This window comes from Kogia breviceps, chromosome 4, assembly GCF_026419965.1.
Source record: "Kogia breviceps isolate mKogBre1 chromosome 4, mKogBre1 haplotype 1, whole genome shotgun sequence".
NCBI classification, from domain to species: Eukaryota; Metazoa; Chordata; class Mammalia; order Artiodactyla; family Physeteridae; genus Kogia; species Kogia breviceps.
The window spans coordinates 63011342-63034267 of NC_081313.1; the positions used below are offsets into that span (position 1 = coordinate 63011342).

At 43.2% G+C, this 22926-nt stretch overlaps 1 protein-coding gene across 4 annotated transcripts in view; it reads left to right on the plus strand.

Moving 5' to 3' along the window:
* Positions 1–10318, plus strand: part of CMYA5 (cardiomyopathy associated 5) — a 104417-nt gene extending 94099 nt beyond the window's left edge. For 3 of the 4 annotated variants that reach the window (XR_010840178.1, XM_067031202.1, XM_059060638.2), the window contains 4 exons: positions 246–379; positions 2087–2186; positions 4298–4471; positions 9370–10318. Coding sequence is in view for 3 of the 4 variants with exons in the window: in XM_067031202.1 (XP_066887303.1) it covers positions 246–379; positions 2087–2186; positions 4298–4471; positions 9370–9616 (655 nt within the window). In the remaining variant the exon portion in view is untranslated. The remainder of the gene's footprint in view (positions 1–245; positions 380–2086; positions 2187–4297; positions 4472–9369) is intronic. The other variant, XM_067031201.1, reaches the window with a different exon arrangement.
* Positions 10319–22926: the final 12608 nt, after the last annotated feature.

Below are 22926 nucleotides of genomic sequence, written 5' to 3' on the forward strand. Positions count from 1 at the left end.
AGAGCATTCTGGAAGGCACAATATTGGACAAAAGTTGACCAAGGTAGAAATGATTTGATAAAAAGTAAATTTAGTGGACAATGGCCATTTTATAAAATCTGGCTTGCTAACTCGGTGGTCATAAAAAGGAAAAATAAGTGATTTGTTGTTAATAAAAGATGTTAATTCACTACAGCATTGAAATATGATGAGTTGTTTAGCATATAGAGTTACATTTAAAATTATTATTTTCCCTTCATATTTAGATCTTTCTCTGGAATTAAAGGACTCCAACTGAAAGTTAACCTCCAACCCAATGACAATTACTTTTTCTACGTGAAAGCCATCAGTGCATTTGGGACAAGTGAACAGAGTGAAGCTGCCCTCATTTCCACCAGAGGTACCTTCTCCTTTGCACACAGAGAACTATTTCCAAGCATTCCCATTCCTTCCCTTCCACCACCCAGAGAAGACATCCTTGAGGGCCACTTCTTCATGCCCCAACCTGCTGGCAGGGCTAGGTTTTTGGCATGAGGACCCAAGATTGGCCAAAGGTCAAGGTGTTTCTTTTGTTTTTCTGGTTTAAGACATTCTCAACCTTGGCCACCCATTAGCAATCAGTCCAGGTGCTTAAGAAAATACTGATGTGGAGAGCCCACTCCTGGAGATCCTGGTCTAATTTACCTGGATATGGGCTCTGACAAGTGTTTTAAATCTCCTCAGATGATTCTTGTTTGGTTCATAATGTGCTATAGTTTGTGGGTATGTTTTCAGTGTGTGTGTGTTGGGGGAAGAGTGGGATGAGGATATTCTTATTTTATTACACTGTGAACTCTATGAACAAGCTTCTAGTCTTATTCTTCTGTTTATTTTCCATGCCTAGCACATGGTTTGTGCCCATTAATGTTTGTTGAATGAATGAATGAGTGAGCAACTCAAAAAAGTGATGAAATTGTTCAAGGGCATTTTGGGGAAAATACCCTTGATGGTGCCAACAAAAAAATGCTTGGCTGTTCTCAATTATTGTGAAAAGAAATGAGGAGTGGAAAAGTGATCATTTTATTATCTTATGCTAGACTCAAAGATGGAAAGATTGAGGGTGGCACGTTATGTGATTTGCTTAACCAGCAAAAACTTGTGCACGCACCTTGGGTGTGATGTGGTTAGGGCCAGCCTGAATGTTTCTAAAGAGAGGGCATGAGGGCTGTCTGTCCAGAAGTGTGTTCCCTGCAGTCCCAAATGGTGCCTGTACTGTCCACTGTTAGAACCACTCCTGGAAGTTAGACCAGTGCATCTTCAAACTTTAATGTGTGTATGAATCTCCCAAGGAACTTGTTAAAATACCGATTGTGGTTCCGGAGGTCTGGGGCAGGCCCTAGATTCTGCATTTCTTTCTTTCTTTTTTTTTTTTTTAAACATCTTTATTGGAGTATAACTGTTTTACAATGGTGTGTTAGTTTCTGCTTTACAACAAAGTGAATCAGTTATACATATCCATATGTTCCCATATCTCTTCCCTCTTGCATCTCCCTCCCTCCCACCCTCCCTATCCCACCCCTCTAGCTGGTCACAAAGCACCGAGCTTTGATCTCCCCGTGCTATGCGGCTGCTTCCCACTAGCTATCTATTTTACGTTTGGTAGTGTATATATGTCCATGCCACTCTCTCACCCCATCCCAGCTAACCATTCCCCCTCCCTGTGTCCCCAAGTCCATTCCCTACTTCTGCATCTTCATTCATGTCCTGCCCCTTGGTTCTTCAGAACATTTTTTTTTCTTTTCTTAGATTCCATATATATGTGTTAGCATACGGTATTTGTTTTTCTAACTAGTTTCCAGGTGAGGTAGGTAGGTGCTGCTGGTACAGGGGCATACTTTGCATAATAGAGTGAGCGCTAGTACGGGAGAAGCACACCGGGTGAGGTGACCAGCCACTGACGTTCACTAGTCCTTATCACGGATGAAATTTTGCTGTGGATCTGAAAACACTGAGCAGAGGATTTTGATGTTAGAAGCAAGGGAGACTACGATCTGAAATGCGGGACTTGGCCCAGGGATAGCGCTCAACATTGCAGTAATGTTATAATCCTATTTTCTAACTACAATAGGAACGAGATTTCTCCTGCTGAGGGAGACAGCTCATCCCGCTCTGCAGATTTCCTCAGATGGGACAGTGATCAGCTTCGCTGACGGGAGACGGCTGACAGAGTAAGTAGAAGAAGAAAGCATGAGATGCCTCAGCCGGAGAGTCTTCTGAGGGTGTCACCTTGGTGTGGCCTCACCTGAGCACATTCTTGGTTTAGTGCACATGCCTGGTATGTGTGATATTGAGCATAAATTGGTACACACACATACAGTTTGGTTATGGTTCGTTACTTGGGGGAAAGTGACAGAGATCATTCAAACTTGGAGCAAGTGTCAATATTTTTATTGGAAATATAAGCACAGATGGTTTTGTTTAACACATAAGGCATTATCTCTGGTTCAATGAAAAAAGAGCCTGGGTTAATTCTTCTGTTATTTCAACAGCAAACCAGATTTTGAATCTATCCACTTGAAAAGGAATAGAGGAGAAAGACATTTTGTTGAGTTTCTGGTTCTGGCCACATGCAGGACTTTCAGGATCTTGCCCTCCTCCCCCCACATCCGCCAGAAGCTCCCACAAAAGGAAGCAGCAAAGTAAAGAAATCCGAAAGCTGAGGGCACGGTGGGGAGATTGCTCTGCAATTTGCCTGCACTCTCTCGTGGTTATTTTGAGGGTCAAAATGGTCAAATGGCAGAAAGCACGTGAAAGGCTTTTGAAAACTGTAACCCATGTGAAACACACTGCTGTTGGCACTGATGCGCCCGGGGCGCTCTCACAGTATAGCCCTGAGCCCACCAACGGCGACTTGTGCTGTTTTCCTCTCAGACTGCTATTCATCTGTCTGTGGCTCAGCTCAGGTGTTACCTGCTCCTGGAAATGACCAAGCCTTTTCTGGGTCCTGGCACCCTTGATCTTATCCGCAAAAAGGTCTGAGCACTTGTGGAGTCGTTTGTCAGAGGCTCCATTTTGACTAGTCCTCAAGCAACAGCCTCGTCTTGCGCATCTTTAATCTCCAGAATCTAGCCTGGGGCCCAGAACACTGGAGATGCTAAGCATGTACAAATGAATGAATTCAGGGGAAAAAAAGATTTAAGAAATAGATTGGGCTTTTCTGTCTCTTTTGGATTTCTCAAAAAAATCAAAGAGAAAAGAAATAGGTTGGAGGTTGGTAAGAGTTCATAGATAATAACTGATGATAATAACTGTAATGTATATGATAGAATTTTATTTATTTATTATTAACCTGAAAATTAACTCATAAATATCAGGCAGCTGGGCTTTGCTCCAGAGAGCAAGGGCCCATCAGTAGCCCCCTCTCTGAAATGAGGTTGTTGGGTAAAGACACGAGAAAATGAAGTACATTCCTTTGCATTAATCACTTTCTCATCTGTTAAAGGGGAGAGGGAGAGGGTGCTGACTGAATATTAACGCTGCTTAAATTAAAAATGCTTCCTTGCTGTCTCAGCCATTTCAAAGCAAAATTGAGCAATTCATGCAAACAAGGTCACCCATCTGCAGTGGAAAGTGCTTTGGTTCACTTCACCGTGTCTGTTACAAAAATAGCTGAGGTGAGACAAAAAGAGACCTTTCGACAACCTCTCAGGTGTACCTGCTACCATCTAAAGAGGCCAGAATCCCAAAGACTGTTGACCACAAGCCTCTGCGGAACACAAGCATTACACCTGGTTCATCCAGGTGTAACTCCGCTCTGCTCTGGCCTCCCCAGACAGCTTGCTGTTCAGGAGCAGCACCTTTTTCGGTCTCTGTGCCCAGGAAAGTCAGCAGACACTGGAACTCATTGTGAGAGAAGGTTTTAGAGACTTCTTTTTGTGTATGTGCAAGTTTTGGAAGAAAACTTTGCAAGTCATGCTCTCTTGGAATTCTCCACCTGCCTCCCTTATATTTCCTCACTCTCTTTGAAAGCAGAGGTTGTGCCATTTCTTTTTATCCTGCCATTATTCTAATTATTTCCTAGTTCCCAGCCCCTCCAAGAGACGCTATGTGCAATACATGTGTGTTGAGTGTGGCAGTAGAAATATGTTAAATGCATGTGGAGGTTTTGGGGAATTCTGTGGCCATCAGGTCAAGGTCAGGGGCACAGTGAACAATGAATGTCTTTAGTCAAATTCCAGCAGTTTCCGAGGATAGAATCCTGCTTAAACTGTGTATACATTTATGAATGTTGGTGTTTATGAGATAAAGGCTGGCAATTCCTGATCAACTTTGCCTGCAGAATCCCATCAGTGCTGGGTGAGGAGCTGCCTGCCTGTGGCCAGCACTACTGGGAAACCACTGTCACAGACTGCCCAGCATACCGACTGGGCATCTGCGCCAGCTCAGCGGTACAGGCCGGTGCCCTGGGACAAGGAGAGACCGCGTGGTACATGCGTTGCTCTGAACCGCAGAGGTAAGCCGGAGCCTGCCCCTCCCCACTTAATCAAAGTGTCATGCGTTGATGTCTAGGCAGAGGGTTCTGAGGGACCTAATAAATAACCTCTCACTTCCCTGCCCAAGTTCTGAGTCAGCTGAGAAAGAAAACAAAAGACTCAAATATTTGGAGATTCAACTACTACTCTGATTACTGAGGAAGCCGGTTTTAGAGAATGTGGTTCATATGTGAAAGCTAGAATGTTTCTTATATCGAACCCTATTAATAGACAGACTTGTACCCATGCAGAGCCTTGGCCAGGGCAGCTTCCCATCCTGCAGGGCAGAGTAGGTTCCTGGAGAAGCATGTGCACCTCCTCAGGAAACTCGTCAGGAAGAGTTAGGGAAACACATGCATGGCCAGTTTTTCCTTCAAAGCTCACCTCAGGGTGGGGAGAGACCACAGGGGTAAGGCCGAAAGGGCTCCCTCCACAGAGGAGTCAACAGGACTGAGGAAGAAGTAGGTCCCCAGTACCACCCCCCCTACCCCACCGTTGGTCTATATTAAGGGTTGGCAAACTATAGCCCAACAGGCCAAATATGACCCGCTGCCTTTTTTGTAAATGCAGTTTTATTGGAACACAGTCAAGCTCATTTGTTTACGTATTGCCTATGGCTGCCTTTGTGCTACAATGGCAGAGTTGACTAGTTGTAATAGAGATTGAATGGCCCCCAAGCCTAAGGTATTTACCATCTGGCACTTTACAGACAAAGCTGACTAACCTCTGGTCTATATTATTAGTGTTACCGACCTGGGTTCTTGGACTCTTTAATCAATAAAGTTTGATAAGAGGCCAGACGAGGAATGAAAGCAAGGCTTTATTGGGACTCGTTCTGCAGTAGGAGAGAGCGAGAACAAGTAATAGATACCCACGCTCGCTCCCTGAGGGGGAATGAACTGGTCCGTTATATGGGCTGAGGGTAGGGGAGGATTGCTGTGTCGGGCGGGAGGCGTGGCTTAGGTGGTCCGCCCACCCCCCTTGGCGGTGCCGTGGGCACGGACCATGCGCAGTACCCTGCTTTTGCTCCCAGCACCTCAGAAGTGGCAGTTGGGTTTTGGCCTTTTTGTATCTTGTTCATAATTTGCCCCAACTGGACATGCATGCAGTTATTTTTAGTCCTTTATAGTTTCTTTGTATTTTGTTGTCCAAGAAGACATTTGTCCAGGTGCAAGTGCTGCAGTAAAGGGTCCCAGGTCCCAGCCTGTCTCATTAGTATTTTTAATTGCTTGATGTGAAAAAGCTGTTAACCTGTGTTAGATAAGGCGAGCATGTTATGAACTGAATATGCGCACAAGATAGTCTAATAAAAGAGCATGAGACTGGAGCCAGGAACCTGATTTTAGTCCTGGCTCCATTCTCTACTAGCCTCCTATTGACTACTCTCCAGAAGTTGGTTAATCTAATGAGCATATCTGATGTGCCTCATCTGTCTTGTCAGGGGACAGTGATGCCTGGTCTGCTACATTTTGGGGTTGTGAGGATCACATGAAGTCAGGTACAAGGAAGAGCTTTGAAATCGTAAAGAATCAAATGTGAGGAATTATTCAAATGTAATGCTTAAAAAGGAAGCAGCGCTCGCAAGTTCCCAGAAAAAGGCCCACAGATTGAGATTTTGCATATTTCTGGCTGCACATCTCTCCCTGCATCCTACTTGACAGAGTTTAAATCTCTGACATGGTTCATAAGGACACCATCTCCAAGAGCTATTTAAAGTCACATTCCATCAAGGCAGAGCCATGATGATTAATTGATATTCAGCCTCCTCCTAGAGCTGAAAAATCCTTCAAACCCAGAGTTTATAATCGGTAGACTTAGAGCTGGAACTAGGTATTGATTTCATGAAAATTTCCTTAGACACTTGAACCCTTAAGAACCCAAACCAAAGATGAGAGTCCAATACAGAGTTCTAGACTCTAGAAAACAGAACTGTTCATTTCATTCAGCAGGTTCAACAACTTTGGTCTTTGGCTCTTGTGGGCCCAGGGTAGGTTCTATAGATTCTGGGAAGGAGGAGTATGCTGTGTGTAGTCACAGAACAGAGAGGTCAGGTCTTAAATGCCTCATTTCATGTTCCAAATTAGAGCACCCTGGCCTTCAGGTTACTGAGAGTACTGCTATATATAGCAGACCCTCCTGTGTTTCTCCATTTTTCTCGCTTCATGATTTAAACCAAGCAGTATTACTCTTGATTCTACTTGCATCAGGCTTTGAGATGTCGCAACTGGATAGGAGAAATGAAGAGAGTCTAAGGAGAAAGAATCAACGGTATTTCATCCTCTCTGTTCCTAACTTACTTCTCTAGTTCAAGGCTTTGTTTCCTTTACTAGTTTCATCCACAGCCAACATGCCTGTGCTCTTCTTCCAGTCTCCACCCACTCCAAGCCACTCTATGTGTCACAACTGGCAAATATTTCTCAAACATCATTTGCATCACGTCCCTTCCTTTTCTGCTCAAAAATCTACAAACATCTACAGTGGTGTCGACACTCAGGTGGGACCACAGTGAAGGGGGAAGCCAGGAACAATGTGACCAGGCTGGAGTATGAGGAGTCCTGAGGGGAGTAGCCACCAGGGTGAAGAGGAGTCTGGGCTCATTCTGGGCCATCAATGAGATTCACAGGGGTGGTCCACCCAGGTGGGAAGCCTCGCAAAAGTAGTTCCAGGGTCATGCAGATGTCAAGAATCAGGCTTCTGGATGACCTTTGTTTGAACAGGGACCAGCAGTCCAAAGGATAGGGAGGGAGTCAGGCTGCGGCAGATAGGCTAGGTTTCAGGCCAGAGTGCAGGTTGGAGAAGGAAGTGATGTGCTCAGTAGGAAATGGAGGCAGAAACAAGACAGGGCGAATTCCAGGCCCTGTAGAACTGGTGGGTCCAAGGCTTCAAGGAATGTCTTTCCCTCCTTGACCTCTGTGGTAGCGATTAGCTCAGGGACTGACCGGGGCTGGGCCTGTGGGCACCGGGGACCTTCTAAGCAGGGTAGGGAAATGGCTTATATGGGCATTCAGAACCCTCTAGACCAGTGCTGCACAATCACACATTCTGCAAAAATTGTGTCATATGTGGCTCTTGAGCACTTGAAATGTGGTTAATAGGACTGATGAACTGAATTTTGAATTTTACTTAATTTAAGTGGCCACATGTGCCTGGTGGCCACTATATTGGACAGGGCAGGTCTAGAGCCTGGCCTCTGACTTACCTATCCAGGTAATATCCTCAAAGTCATTCACATGTCCCCTCCTAACCCATCAATCAGATGGTGATGTTCTCCATGACATACAGGTTTATTCTGCCACCTCATCACTGCTTCTGCTGCCCCGACAGCTTGGATCGCCTTCTCCCTTTTTTCCCCATCCAGTCCTGACCATTCTTCTTTGGCTGAATGTGAGCCCATCTGCTCTCCAAGCCCCTTCTGTAAGAGCCCCAGCCTGTTCTCCATCTGTTCTCCAAGGATTAAGTTGGGCAGCCTAACAACAGCCCACTGATGTTCTCCATCATTGCCACCTGCAGCCTCTGTGTGCTTTACAGGTTCTAAAACTTCATAATGTTCTGCCATATTTCACATTAGCAAGTCACTGAAGAGGTCCTTTATCATGTGGAAGTCTCGCTTACCTTCCATCCCCGTGAACCTCTGCCCTTTCACATGAGCTTCATTCAGCAAGGAAATTGCTAACTTGTCATTTCCTAAATATTCCTGCACTCAAGCTTCTGGGCCTTTAAGAGAGATGTCACAGGTCTTCAAGGTCCTTGTCCTTCTCAGCCACACCAGAGTCACCCAGTTTCTCAGGCCCCAGTCTGCCCAGTGTCACTCCCACCCTCAGACCTATCATATCCACAGATCTGTCCCTCATCTCTTTTCTTCTCTTCCGTCTCTCATTTCTTCTCTTCTCCTGCTTTCAGGACTCCACCCTCTGTTTCTAAGATTGCCAGGAGAAAACTCCCACCTTGTGTTACTTTTTTGCATAGAGCAATTTAACTTCTTCTGTTCAGCAATTTCTCCGTGCCAGCCTGGCCTTGAACCCTTCCTTTCACAACTAAACCAGGTCCATTAAATGTGTAAGGAAACACTTTACCAATCTGTGCTCTAAGCTGGAGTCTCAGCCCCAGCCCATGTTTAAGTCATCAAAAATTTTCGTTCCTGCTCAGTAGAGTATGGGTTCCCTGGGGGCAAGGACCGTATGCTATGGTCTGCATATCCCCCAGAGGTGCAGAGGTCTAGCAAAGTACAGGACACACAGATATGCCCAATGACTACATGTTGAACTGAATTTGTTTGAATTGAAGAAAGAAATCAAAGGCAACCCCCCTTGGCTGTAAGGGTGCAGAAAACACTGAGAAGATGAAAAGGAAAGTTGATTTGGGGCAGTGTGAGTGTACAAAAGATGAAGTTGGGCAAAAATAATGAAATATTTCTTAAACTTCATAAAGGTCCTTATGTAAGTTACTTACAAAATTTTTAAATGGTAAAATTAATACACTTTATGGAAGGCAAGCCCGCGATACTTTTTAAAGTACATGGCAGCCTCAAAGGAGTTTTATTCAAAAGAATGACACACCATGAATGCGGTAGTTAAAACACGTGGGCAGCTGGGAAAGAATTAAAATGTTGAGAAAAATCACAAGGGAGGCATATGTTGGTTATTCTGGGACTGCCTCCTAATGTAGAAGGAGCAAAATTATTAAAATTACTCGTCTGTTGGGAAGAGCTATGCATTTTAGCATCTAGGAGGGATCTGGTTAAAGTATTTGGGACAATGTTATTGCAACTCATTGTGAATTGAGGTGAACAACTGCAAAATCGGTTATCTCCAAATGATTTTCTTTATCATGGTCCTTCAAGATTTCCAAAGTTTTCAATTCCCATTCCATTCCATTTCAGATACACGTTTTTCTACAGTGGCATTGTGAGCAATGTCCACGTGACGGAGTGTCCCGCCAGAGTGGGCATCCTACTGGACTACATCACCCAAAGGCTCCTGTTTATAAACTCTGAGACTGGACAGTTGCTCTTCATCATCAGGCACAGGTTTAATGAGGGCGTCCACCCTGCCTTTGCTCTGGAGAAACCCGGAAAATGCACTTTGCACCTGGGAATAGAGCCCCCAGATTCTGCAAGGCACAAGTGATTGTTGGCTTTTAGAGTTTGCAAGAACAAAATTGAAATTTGGGCGGTCCATTGTTCTTTCCTGTGGGTGCTAGATATTATTCAATACGTCTTCTGCACATTAGCACTAGTAATAGCTCCATGAACAGTGATCAGCACGCGAGCAAAACCACCAAGAAAACTGTGACTTTCCAGAGCATCACATGAATAAAGAGGATGGAAAAAGCAATCTCCGCCTTTTGGTTTATATACGTTTGAGTTCTTCCCTAAGTTGAAAGGATTTATATCTGACTTGGGAATCAAAATAGTGAAATGGACTCCCACCTGTTTCACTGGTAAAAGAAATCCTCAGATAGACAGGTCTGAGTGAAGGGAAGGTTGTGCTGGTGATACATCTCCTCCGACAAGAAACACTGGCCTTTTCCAAAAGAAAAATGTCACCTCACTTCACTAAAGGATGAGGAGTCCTAATCAGCAGAGAAAGTGTTTTAACCATTCAAAGCTGATAACGAACTCTTTTGTAATCATTATATACTGTAGAAGACAAGTCTCTTTTCCCTGAAATTTTAAATGTAGAAAAGTGCTAGATATTAGAAATTTCCATTTTGTTAAATAAATGGTTAGAGTCTAGAAAACAAAACATGTTATGTGAACTTACTGCATGTGACTTGCGAGTCTGGCATCTCTGGACGGGACAAACTGTGAATAAAGAGCCATCACTGCAGTGGGTTGTGCTACCGTTCATTTTCATGTGAGAATTTTACACATATATGTTTTAAAATCGAAACATTTTCAGCCTATAGTTACAGACAGCTACCAGAAACTGAGAATCTCTTTTTGCTAAAAATAAAATGGTGGGTCATTTTTAGATATTGTATTGAAATCTCTCAAAATCTTCCTAAAATATGTGTGCAGAGTTGATAAATCTAGAATGCATGTTGAGATGATTGCTCTTGTTCCCCATAATATAAATACTTTGATTCATACTTACAGATTTTTTTTAACATTACCAATTCAGTTTTTTTCTTATGTCGAGAGACAATGTCCTACTTTTGGCATATATCCTAAAGTCCATTGTTTGATAGCTAGCATACCCAAACTGGATCTGTAACTGCATTAACAGAGCGCCTTCAAAGCCTTCATCATCCTGCTTTGAAATTGGAGCAGCTGCTGGGGAGAAGGGTACTTAGTGAAACAGGAGGAATAATTTGTTGCTTTATGGGAAACACTATCTTCAGGTTTTTCAAGCCGTAAAAGTGTTAATGAGGTTCTGACTGATCTGCAAGCCACGGTCATTATTACTTTTTTTGATGGGAATGTAGGGTAATTCAAAATAACAACAGTTGCAGCAACCACATGGAATTTGTTTAGAATTTGACTCAGTTGGGGTTCCTCCAAAAGTAGATCTCGAGGTAAAGATTTAGCGTGGGTTCTTTACATAGGAGGTGTCCGAGGAAGCACGTGTGAGGAAGTGGGGAAGGTGAGACAGGAAGGGGCAAGAGCGGATGAAGGACATGTTTTATGGGTGGGTTATTACACTGTGAACACCTGGGGCTCTCATGCTGGGGGCACCCCCAGAAACCACTCAGAACATGCCAGAGGCTGAAATGTAAGCGCTCCTCTCCAATTCCAGTTGGTTGAGCATTGCCCCAGGGGACCCTAGGGGACATTAAATTCCCTTTCCCTACCTTTCCAGGTTGTGTTCCTTGCAAGCTCCTGTGGTCACAAGAAAACCCTCAAAGGGCGCAAGAAACATACGTGCCTGACACAGTTGACAGTGGGCTGACAACCCTCTAATACAGCTGCTGGTGCACTCAGGTGAGCTGGGGCGAATGGGGCAGGACACCAGCTGTGCCCACCATCAAGTTGGAAGCAGCTCTGGTATCGAGGGGGAAGCCATGTAGTAATGGGAAGAACTAGATTCAAATCGTGATTCAGCCCTTATAGGTCAGCATGTTACGCAACTCAGATGCTTTAGTGATGCCTTTTTCTCAGGATAATTGTAAACATGAGATTCAAGAAGCATGTGAAATGGCACAGCATTTTTAGCTTATAAAACATCCTGACGGGATGCTGGAGACCCTCTGTGGCCAGCCTTCTACTGCATCCCCAGTAAGTGGCCTCCTGTCTCTGACTCCATAGCAAGTCGATGGTGGCAGGGAGGACAGTGGGGTCAGGAGAGCATGTTTTAGCCGCCTTTGTCTGTTGACTGATAGGCGAGTTCCTGGTTGGTTCCTAGGGGATTATTCCAGTGCAGGCAAGTAGAGTGAAGTTAATGCTATTTCCTCATGTCCTCCTCCTCCTTGGTCCTTCTTCTCTGAGTTCCATTCCCTTCTTTTTTTTTTTTTTTTTTCTGTTTTTTTGGTTTTTTTTTTTTTGCATTACTTGGGCCTCTCACTGTTGCGGCCTCTCCCGTTGAGGAGCAAAGGCTCCAGATGCACAGGCTCAGCAGCCATGGCTCACGGGCCTAGCCACTCCGCGACATGCGGGATCCTCCCGGACCGGGGCACAAACCCATGTCCCCTGCATTGGCAGGTGGACTCTCAACCACTGCGCCACCAGGGAAGCCCCCATTCCCTTCTTGTCCTTCCTCTTCTCACAACACAGATCCTCAGAGAAAAGAAAGGAAGTTAGCAAATTTTGGTCCAAATTTCTCTTCTGGAAATCTCTTGATGGTTAATAACATGTATAGCCCATGCATTATCTCTTTTAATCCCCATCAGAACCTTGCAGAATAAAAATTGCCATTTTATTGATGAGGAAACTAGTCTCAGAGCAGTTAACTGACTTGTACATAGTCACAGCCGGCAGGTGGCAGAGCCTGGATTTAGATATAGCTCAAATCCTGAGCTAAGAGAATAAAATGATCATATTTTGTTTCATTTTTAATCACAGATCATTTTTTCTACATATACGTGGTATGTGAAAATTACGTGGGTGTATACATACTCTCTCTCACACATACCACACGTACACATATGAATATACATGTATGCACACATACATTCATTCATATATACACATTCTCTTCCCTCCTGAATTGACTTCCTTCCCAAGCCTCTGTTCTGTTGTCAATGCTTTCATAGTCCTGGCAGACATGGGTACCTTGATTCTTTCTTCAATACCATTGACCTTATTTAGGATTCAGAAGCATGTATAATATTCTATTTGTGGAAAAAAGACATGAAACCACATACATGAAACCACAGTGTTGCCCCTAACAGGTACAGGGCCAAAATAAAGGAGCATGTGAGAAAAAGAAAAAAAATGAGGACAAACACTGTGGTCCTTCTCTATCTGTTTGCACACATACCGGGCAACTCTGGCTGGATACATTCTTTGTCAAAGTTAGAAATATTTTTCTGTTGGAGCAAACCAGACCACGTGCCTGTTGTTTTTCGGGACGTGCTTCCCTAACATCCAACAGAACTAAGTATTGTACTTCATCACACCCACTTACAAAACTGTGTGCTTTCAGCACCAAACACTAACACTCTCCCATCAGAAGCACCCTTCACGCCTCAGAATGGCTTGTATCTGAAGTCCCTTATCACCCTTGCTGTGTTAATTACCCATTAATCATCTCTGAAAGAACTCACAGGACTGAAGCAGTTTATACTCATGGAAGAGCTTTATCACAGGCATAGGATATGGTCCAGCCATGCAGAGGCAGGATCGGCACTGAAAGGACCCTCCTATGTCAAGTGCAGTTTTACTTGTCTGCCCTCTGCTGGTATGCACAACGTGCATGTGTCTCCAAGCCTCAAGCCACCAATAGGGTATGTGTGAAGCACCTCGATAGCAGGAAGCCAAAGTTTTGTTTCAGGGAGGTTGGTGGGGTGCCCTCACACTGAGCTGGTCGCATACTTTCCAGCTGTGCAACTAGCCCTAAGTGTTGCAGCTCACCTCCCTGACCCCTACAGCCTTCACCAAAGCCAGTGCCTAAGATAAATCCAATAATAACCACTAAACGATGCTGACATTCTGATACATCCTGCTCCGAAGAAACTGATGGATCCACGGTTACAGAATGTCACTTGTTTTTAGTTAATAGAGTCCATGGCATTAGGCAAGGATCAATAACTGTGTGGATATACATGTGGTCAATTAAGACTAGTGGGAATGAACCCATGCTAGGCACTTACTGTCCTGAGTTCTGGAGCCCAGCTGCTGAGGGATGTTTTCAAAACAATAATAGTAAGAGCTGAGTGCCTCCACTTTCGATAGCCATTCCCTCATATCTCTGATTTGGTGACTATTAGGGAGTGATCCAGGGCACAGCCCTGAGCTGAATGAAGTTCGACCTAATTTCCAGCCCACTTCACAGTGCCAGGGGCAGGCAGGGTTGGGTAGGGAGGAGTACATATTTCTGTACGGTTTTCAGAGTAGCAGATCAACATCTCTCATTTTCCTTTACTACCCTCATAGTATGTGTGGTTGTACCCCTCTTTTATGTGCCCCTGTTTTGGTCTTAACTCTATGCTGTTTGTTTTCTCTAATCAATATCAGTAATTTCAGGTGCCCAAATAGCATATGAACTGTAAGAATAGTTTGCGAATAGTTGGAGGGTTGAGAATGTTTAACTTGGAACAAAGACAAGTTAAGGAAGGAAATAAGAGGTCTTCAAAGACTTGAAGGGCAGTTATATGGGAAGAATAGGCTTATTTTGATTTTTACACCAGGACCAGTGGGTAGAAGTCCCAGGGTTGAGGAATTTGGTTCAAGAGAAGGGAAAACACCCCATCAGTAACAGCTGGCTCAGAGACATGCTGCTTAGCAGGTAATGAGACCTCAGAGTCAGGCTGAAAGATCAACCATCTGGAATATTAAAAAGTATATTCTTGCTTTGAGTTCCAGATCCATCATTTTTAACTATGTTCCTGGGGTACCGGGATTCCCCAGAGGGGCCTGAGGGCCAACGTGGGATCCACTGGGAAAGCCAATTGGTCATAAATTCAAACCTCTATCCCTTTCCATCACAGTGGCTCAGTTTTATTCTGTTTTACCTGCTGGGTTCTATATAATAGTTTATTTGAGGAATAGGTTTCTATGGTTAAATAAAGTTTTAAAAGTAGATAACCACTGAGATTCAAGTCTGAATTCTGTGATGCAGAATTCACTTTAGGGACCCCAAAGTCCCTAAATCTCTCATTCTCTCTGAGTCCCTTTTCTTTTACTATCCAAATACTGATATTATATTGATTGCAAGAAATTCTGATTCCTATGTCAAATTTCCAAGAATTTCTCTAAATGATTACATTCTCCTTGTTGACATCTCTGTCCTCCAAATTCTCCTCCACCACCTCTAGCCACCTCACCACTACTTCTTCATGCTTCCCTGGTCCCATTTGACCTTCACCATCCAAAACATTGACATAGTCTCCATTGATTCCTTAAGGCAGTGCTAACACAAGGCTGACGTTGGTAGCGGTTAACATAGCTTCTGTTGAAGACTTGGGGTTAATAAGGGAAATTTCTTCATAGATTATGAGACAAAATAAAACTGAATGTGAAGCATCTCATGTTGCCAGGAGCCCCCTCTGATACCTTCTTCAGCCCAGTCTTCCAGACATATTGAACAGACAAACCTCTCCATTCTACTTTATTCTTTAAGTTTCTAGCTCTGTTTAAACTTTGTTTTTTTCAGATCAGCCAGTGCAACTAGAAAACATAAAAATAAAAACACTTCTCTTACCAATATAGACACCTTTGTAATAGACTGAGAGCAAAATAGTGCCCTCCTATCTCAGCCTCTTCTATCCTGCCCAGACTTTAGGCCTTTCTTTGCAGAACTAAAAGGGCCATTAAAAGCAATTCCCTGAACCAACGAGCACTTCTTTTCCAAAGATGAATTTGGCCATTACTCCTTAGAATGGTTTTAGAATCCCTTAGTATCTTCCCTTTCGTGGATTTCTGTACAACTAGCCAATGATTGAAAATCCTTTCTCAACCTAACCCAAGCTTCCAGACTTCGTGTTGGGCTGCCCGACACCATGGAGGACCTTACTACATGTTAAGCACTTCAGGGAGAATGATACACTTCCAGAGTCAACATGTTATTTGAGGACTTTGTAACTTTGGAGGCCTCAGGAAAAATAAATAGGAAAAAGGAAAATGGGGGAAGGAGAAGCACATTTCATTCATTCAACACAGATTTATTGAGTACTTACTATGGGTCAAGTGCTATTCTAGACCCTGGCAAAATGGCAGTCATCAAATCAGACAAAATCCCTGCTTGCAAGGAGCTTATATTTTAGTGGAGGAAGACAGACAATAAACACATACATAGTATGTCAGTGGGGAATAAGAATTAGGAAGAAAAATAAATCAGGGTGAGAGAATGAAGAGTAAAAGGAGATAGGTACTGCTATCTATTGGAGGTATGATGAGACAGCATCTCTAGTAAGGTGATATTTGAATAAAGACCTAACTAAAGTGAGGGAACAGGTCATGTGGATATCTGTAGAGGAATAGTATTCCCCACAGAAAGAACAGCAAGTGTAGAGGTCCTGAAGCAGCAGCATGGGGGTGTGTTAAAAGACCAGTGAGGAGGCCATGGGACTGGCCTCCTTGAATAATCAAGGAGGAGAGAATGCTATGGATGCAGACAGTAGTTGGGGACCAGTTCATAATGCCCTTAAAGGCCAAATAAGGACTTTAGGTTATATTCTGGGTGAGTTAGCAAGAAGTAACAGGTATGAGGAGTAATGCAATGGCAGTCTCAAAGAACTGGCTTTTCACTTGTTTTGGTATTGTGTTTTTCAGCATTAAACAGGATGTTTCATAAAGGTCCCCTGGGCTGGCCTTTGCCAGCTCTCAGCTCCTGCAAAGAAAGGGCCTGGTATGGGTGGGAGAGAAGAAAAGGTGTTCTCTGTCTCCTTCTCAGCTCTGTCCAGGAACCCTGTGGCCCTGCTCACTCCCTGCTTCTAGGGGAGCAGCCCTGCTGACTAGTTGCCTTTATTTATTTATTTATTAACATCTTTATTGGTGTATAATTGCTTTACAATGGTGTGTTAGTTTCTGCTTTATAACAAAGTGAATCAGTTATACATATGTTTCCATATCTCTTCCCTCTTGCATCTCCCTCCCTCCCACCCTCCCTATCCCACCCCTCTAGGTGGTCACAAAGCACCAAGCTGATCCCCCTGTGCTATGCGGCTGCTTCCCACTAGCTATCTATTTTACATTTGGTAGTGTAGATATGTCCATGTCCAAAAAATGTCCATGCCACTCTCTCACTTTGTCACAGCTTACCCTTCCCCCTCCCCATGTCCTCAAGTCCATGCTCCAGTAGGTCTGTGTCTTTATTCCCATCTTACCCCTAGGTTCTTCATAAACTTTTTTTTTTTTAGATTCCATATATATGTGTTAGCATACGGTATTTGCTTTTCTCTTTCTGATTTACTTCACTCTGTATGACAGACTCTAGGTCCATCCACCTCACTACAAATAACTCAATTTTGTTCTTTTTATGGCTGAGTAATATTCCATTGTATATATGTGCCACATCTTCTTTTTTTTTTTAACATCTTTATTGGAGTATAATTGCTTTACAATGGTGTGTTAGTTTCTGCTTTACAACAAGGTGAATCAGTTATACATATACATATGTTCCCATATCTCTTCTCTCTTGCGTCTCCCTCCCTCCCAGCCTCCCTATCCCACACTTCTAGCTGGTCACAAACCACCTAGCTGATCTCCCTGTGCTATGCAGCTGCTTCCCACTAGCTATCCACCCTACGTTTGGTAGTGTATATATGTCTATGCCACTCTCTCACTTCGTCACAGCTTACCCTTCCCCCTCCCCATGTCCTCAAGTCCATGCTTTACTAGGTCTGTGTTTTATTCCCGTCCTACCCCTAGTCTCTTCATGACATTTTTTTTTCTTAGATTCCATATATATGTGTTAGCATACAGTATTTGTTTTTCTCCTTCTGACTTACTTCACTCTGTATGACAAACTCCAGGTCTATCCACCTCATTACAAATAACTCAGTTCCGTTTCTTTTTATGGCTGAGTAATATTCCATTGTATATATGTGCCACATCTTCTTTATCCATTCATCTGTTGATGGACACTTAGGTTGCTTCCATGTCCTGGCTATTGTAAATAGAGCTGCAATGAACATTTTGGTACATGAGTCTTTCTGAATTATGGTTTTCTCAGGGTATATGCCCAGTAGTGAGATTGCTGGGTCATATGGTAATTCTACTTTTAGTTTTTTAAGGAACCTCCATACTGTTCTCCATAGTGGCTGTATCAATTTACATTCCCACCAGCAGTGCAAGAGGGTTTCCTTTTCTCCACGTCCTCTCCAGCATTTATTGTTTCTAGATATTTTGATGATGGCTATTCTGACCAGTGTGAGATGATATCTCATTGTAGTTTTGATTTGCATTTCTCTAATGATTAATGATGTTGAGCATTCTTTCATGTGTTTGTTGGCAATCTGTATATCTTTGGAGAAATGTCTGTTTAGGTCTTCTGCCCATTCTTGGATTGGGTTGTTTGTTTTTTTGATATTGAGCTGCATGAGCTGCTTATAAATTTTGGAGATTAATCCTTTGTCAGTTGCTTCATTTGCAAATATTTTCTCCCATTCTGAGGGTTGTCTTTTCATCTTGTTTATTGTATCCTTTGCTGTGCAAAAGCTTTTAAGTTTCATTAGGTCCCATTTGTTTATTTTTGTTTTTATTTCCATTTCTCTAGGAGATGGGTCAAAAAGGATCTTGCTGTGATTTATGTCATAGAGTGTTCTGCCTATGTTTTCCTCTAAGAGTTTGATAGTGTCTGTCCTTACATTTAGGTCTTTAATCCATTTTGAGTTTATTTTTGTGTATGGTGTTAGGGAGTGTTCTAATTTCATACTTTTACATGTACCACTAGTTGCCTTTAGAACCGGCCTCGTGCAGAACTGTGGGAAAAACTGCTATTGTACCTGGGCTGACTTTGTGTTGAACTGAGTCTGTTTACCCTCAATGAAAAGTTGGCAACCACCAAAGATGGAAAAATACAAGCAAATTTGAAGGAAATGTTTTATATCTTTTCAACTGCATGAATTTGCAGTTACAGGGAAAATGAGATAATGATATCATCCAAGGAGTTGCCTGGCCAAACAGGGCCTCAAACAGGGCCTCACAGGTGTGTATATAAGTGTGTACGTGAGTGTGTTTGTGTGTGCATCTGTATGTTGTGCATATTTCATGTGTGTGTGTATGTGTGTGGGGGCATGTGTGTGTATGGGGGAAGGGTCTGGTTTTCCTGGGTTAGAATTGTCATTACAATTCACAGCTAGTTTTCCCACTGAAGATCTAGGAACTGGGTTGGTCAGAGCTCCCAAAGGTTGTCAGTTCCACAGGGATTCTCCCACATTAATCAAGCCCACAGGAGACTGATAATTTAGGATGCCATTCGCTTAATCTATAGTGAGAAATCAAATTGCCAAAGGGGCTGGAGAACATACACCTCTGGTCAGAGGATTCTCTCTCTAGGGCCTGAGCTCTGAGACCTGCGGGTACCCACCATAGTCAGTGTTGGGCTGCACATACTGCCTGTGGCTCTTTACCTCTCAAATCCCACATGCTCAGGAGAACTGACAGAGTTTTACATGGGAAGCTCTGTGTAAGTCAAAAGATTGTTTGGTTATGTGAAAAGCAAGGCAAGTTATGTGCAAGATCTTAATGGTCAGCATTATTAAACTGCCATGACCAGCCACGGGCCCAAATATTTGGGTTTGCTGCTCCAAGTACTTTCTCCTTGCATCATCCCTGAGGATTTTTCCCTGAGAAAATCCTTGTCCTTTGGGAGTTATATCTATTCAGTCCAAATTCTTTTTTTTTTTTTTTTTTTTTTGCGTTACGTGGGCCTCTCACTGTTTTGGCCTCTCCCGTTGCAGAGCACAGGCTCTGGACGCACAGGCTCAGCGGCCATGGCTCACGGGCCCAGCCGCTCTGCGGCATGTGGGATCTTCCCAGACCGGGGCACGAACCCGCGTCCCCTGCATCGGCAGGCGGGCTCTCAACCACTGCGCCACCAGGGAAGCCCATATTCAGTCCAAATTCTTATACTCACAATTTAAAAAAGAAGAAGAAGAAGAAGAAGAAGATGCCTTAAGGGCATTTTCCAGGTTCTAGGTTTTCTTTTTTTTCATTTAGTGTATACTTGATTAGATTTCTAGGCCATGTTTCTCCTGCTTTTGATCTGAAAAAATACCATGCCTGTTAGATGACCATTGCAAATGATAGAACATCTTCTATTATGTCAAGATCTTACCAATTTAATAGTCAGAAGGAAACCACACTTGAAAGTTGTTATGTGACATCTCACTGTCTCTCCTGTGGACTGACTGCATGTGGGGGGCGGAGGAGGATGCTCTCATTCAAGAATTTGTTGTAACTGATGAGAGTGGGTTAGAACACAGATCATCATGTAGATATGTGTTGAGAGAGACATGGCTCTGCTCCTTTACAGTGTGTGACTTTGGGCAAATTGTTTAGCCTCCTTTAGAGTCCTCATTGTAAGGAAGGAATAGTACTAGTTATTATGTCATAAGGTTGTTCATTTATTCATTCATTTATTTGAGTACTAACTAAGTTGCCAGGCACTGCCATAGGTACTAGGGATCCAGCAGTGATCAGAACAAATAGCCCTGCCCACAGGAAGTTTACATTCTAGTGAGAGGAACAACACACAATAAAGGAGATAAATAAGTAAACTGTTTAGTATCAGAAAGTGATAAGTGCTATAAAAAAAATAAAGCAGGGAAGGGTTGTTGTGTCATGTAAATAAAAGAATTAATGTATGTAAAATTCTTAGCAGAGTGCTGGCATATGACAATAGCAAAGATTTTAGCTGTTATTAATTCAGCCATAATGCAGGGACTTATTACAATCAAAGAGCCTAGTGTACCCCTCAGAAGAGCAGAGTGTCCTCACACACACCTTAGCATGCTCTCCATGGCATACTATCCATGGCCATTGTATCTCCAATGAAAGTTTAATATCTTCCTGTTTTTACTCATTGCAAACATTCAGGGAAAATATTTAGAGCAAAAGATAAATTATCCTTAATTTCACCATTCAGAGGGAAGCAATGTTAACATTTGGTGTGTATCCTCCTAGGCTCTTCTCTTTTTTCCCTTGTACGTGCGTGCGTGCGTGCGCACACACACACACACGCTTTAAAAAATGTAAATAGGGCTTCCCTGGTGGCGCAGTGGTTGAGAGTCCACCTGCCAATGCAGGGGACACGGGTTCATGCCCCGGTCCAGGAAGATCCCACATATCGTGGAGCGGCTGGGCCCGTGAGCCATGGCTGCTGAGCCTGCGCGTCTGGAGCCTGTGCTCCGCAACGGGAGAGGCCATAGCAGTGAGAGGCCCCCGTACCACAAGAAAAAAAAAAGTAAATAAAATCACAGTTACATAGTCTGCTCTTGTTACTTAAAGCTACGTCATGAACATCTTCTCACATCAACAAACAGATTCACGTCACTATTTTAATGCACAAATGTAGTCCACTGGAAAGATGGATGGATCATAGACTACTCAACCAGTTCATTATCGATAGGTATTCAATAGACCTCCAAGTTTTCATTTCTATAAAAGTCTGGTTTTAAAGGCACCAACTTCACTATTTGGCCTAGAGTTTTTCTTGAATTTGTCATGGGAAATTGTGTATTGTTTCCATATTTACTGTGAACTTGAACCAGTTTGTATAAACCTATTTGGGAAGACTGAATAGAGACTCCTTGATGGTGCAAGATTAGTGCCCAGCTTTATTTAGAGCCAATTCAATATATTATATTTAACTATGTTCAATTTGAATATGTATTTTTAAACATCTACTGTATCAAGATACTATACTGATTCCTGCTGGGAACAAAGATGAGTAAGATGAGTAAGCAATCCCCACCTTCAATGAGGCCGGGACAGGATCACAGGGATCTAATGAGCATATAGGCTGAAGAATCATGGGGTACAAAGCAGGGAGAGAACATATCTTGTACCAAGTAATATTAGTTTTACATCAGTAACGTGTTGAATAAGCAAGACTCTAGAGGTATAGTCATAAAAGACATTTTATTTTTGTCTCTTTGTGCCTTTTTAAGGTTATTCAGTGGAAAGAAGTTCTAAGTGAAAGTGTAGGCAGAGAAACTTGGGAGGACTTAGGTGGGCTTTCTTACAAGAAATGTCTGTGCTAACACCTGATGGCTGAATAGGAGTTGGCCAGATTGAGGGGAGTGGGTTATGGAGGCAAGAGGAGGGGAGAGGAGAGTGTTTCTGACAGAGAGTAAAGGTGAGGAGGTGAGAAATAGCCTGATGCCTGAGAGGGACTCAAAGGTCAGTGTAGCTCTTAGGGATGGGGGGAAGGAGGGAGGGGGAAGGAGTGGCTTTGGGGATGACTCTAGGGCATGGCGGTGGAGGGCTCCCGTGGGGGAGAGATTGTCTCTGAAGACCCTAAGTTTTAGCTTAGGGACTCATACAAATCGGGTGGTAAATAAATGTTGTTGAAAGTGAAGTCTGAAAATCGTATAGATTTTTGGTTCTTCTTTAACACAATTTCCCTTCTCACCGTTCAGAATCACTGTGTGTCAACTTCCTACTTCTCTCTACTTGAATATTTGAGGGCTGTCTCCAAACAGTCCTTGGATTGTAAGTCAGATGGAGAAAAATGTTTGGGTCCTTCAAGCAGAAGCTCCAAATAGAGTCTGTTTGCCGGTCACCTAGTTTTCTCAATGACTGGAGGTGAGTGAAGGATTGAAACTTCAAGGTCAAGCATTATCACCCAGATAGGGAGAATAAACCTGACTCATTCAAAACACAAGCTATTTCGAAGGTCGTTTTCTAAGGAAAAAATGTTGATTAATGGCATTTTTCAGGAATTCACCTCTGTTGAAATATTTATAATGCTTTTTACTTGTCTTCCTTCAGTGAATTAAACTATAACTAAGCTTATTTCTTGATTTGCATTTCTCCTTAATTATTCTGAGCTAAGTTCTACCCTGCAGAGCTCCAGAAAATGGATAAAATATGCATTTGAGCGTTGAACAGCAGCAGCAGACACCTACACACCAGCCCTGGCTGTGTGGGACGCTGCCATTTTCCCCAAGTCATTTCAGGTCAGAAACACCTCTGCTCCCAAAGAGTAGCATTTAGGGGGCCCCCACACAAAGTCTTTGCATGCACCTTATAATGTGAGAAATGGGGAGCCGTGCATTGTTCTGCACTCTCCCAAGAATAAGTTCAGGGCTACTTTTTTGCCCCTATAGACATAGAAATGAGTCTCCAGTTATTCAGCCCAATGGAAAACCCTGTGAATTACCTCTACAGGGC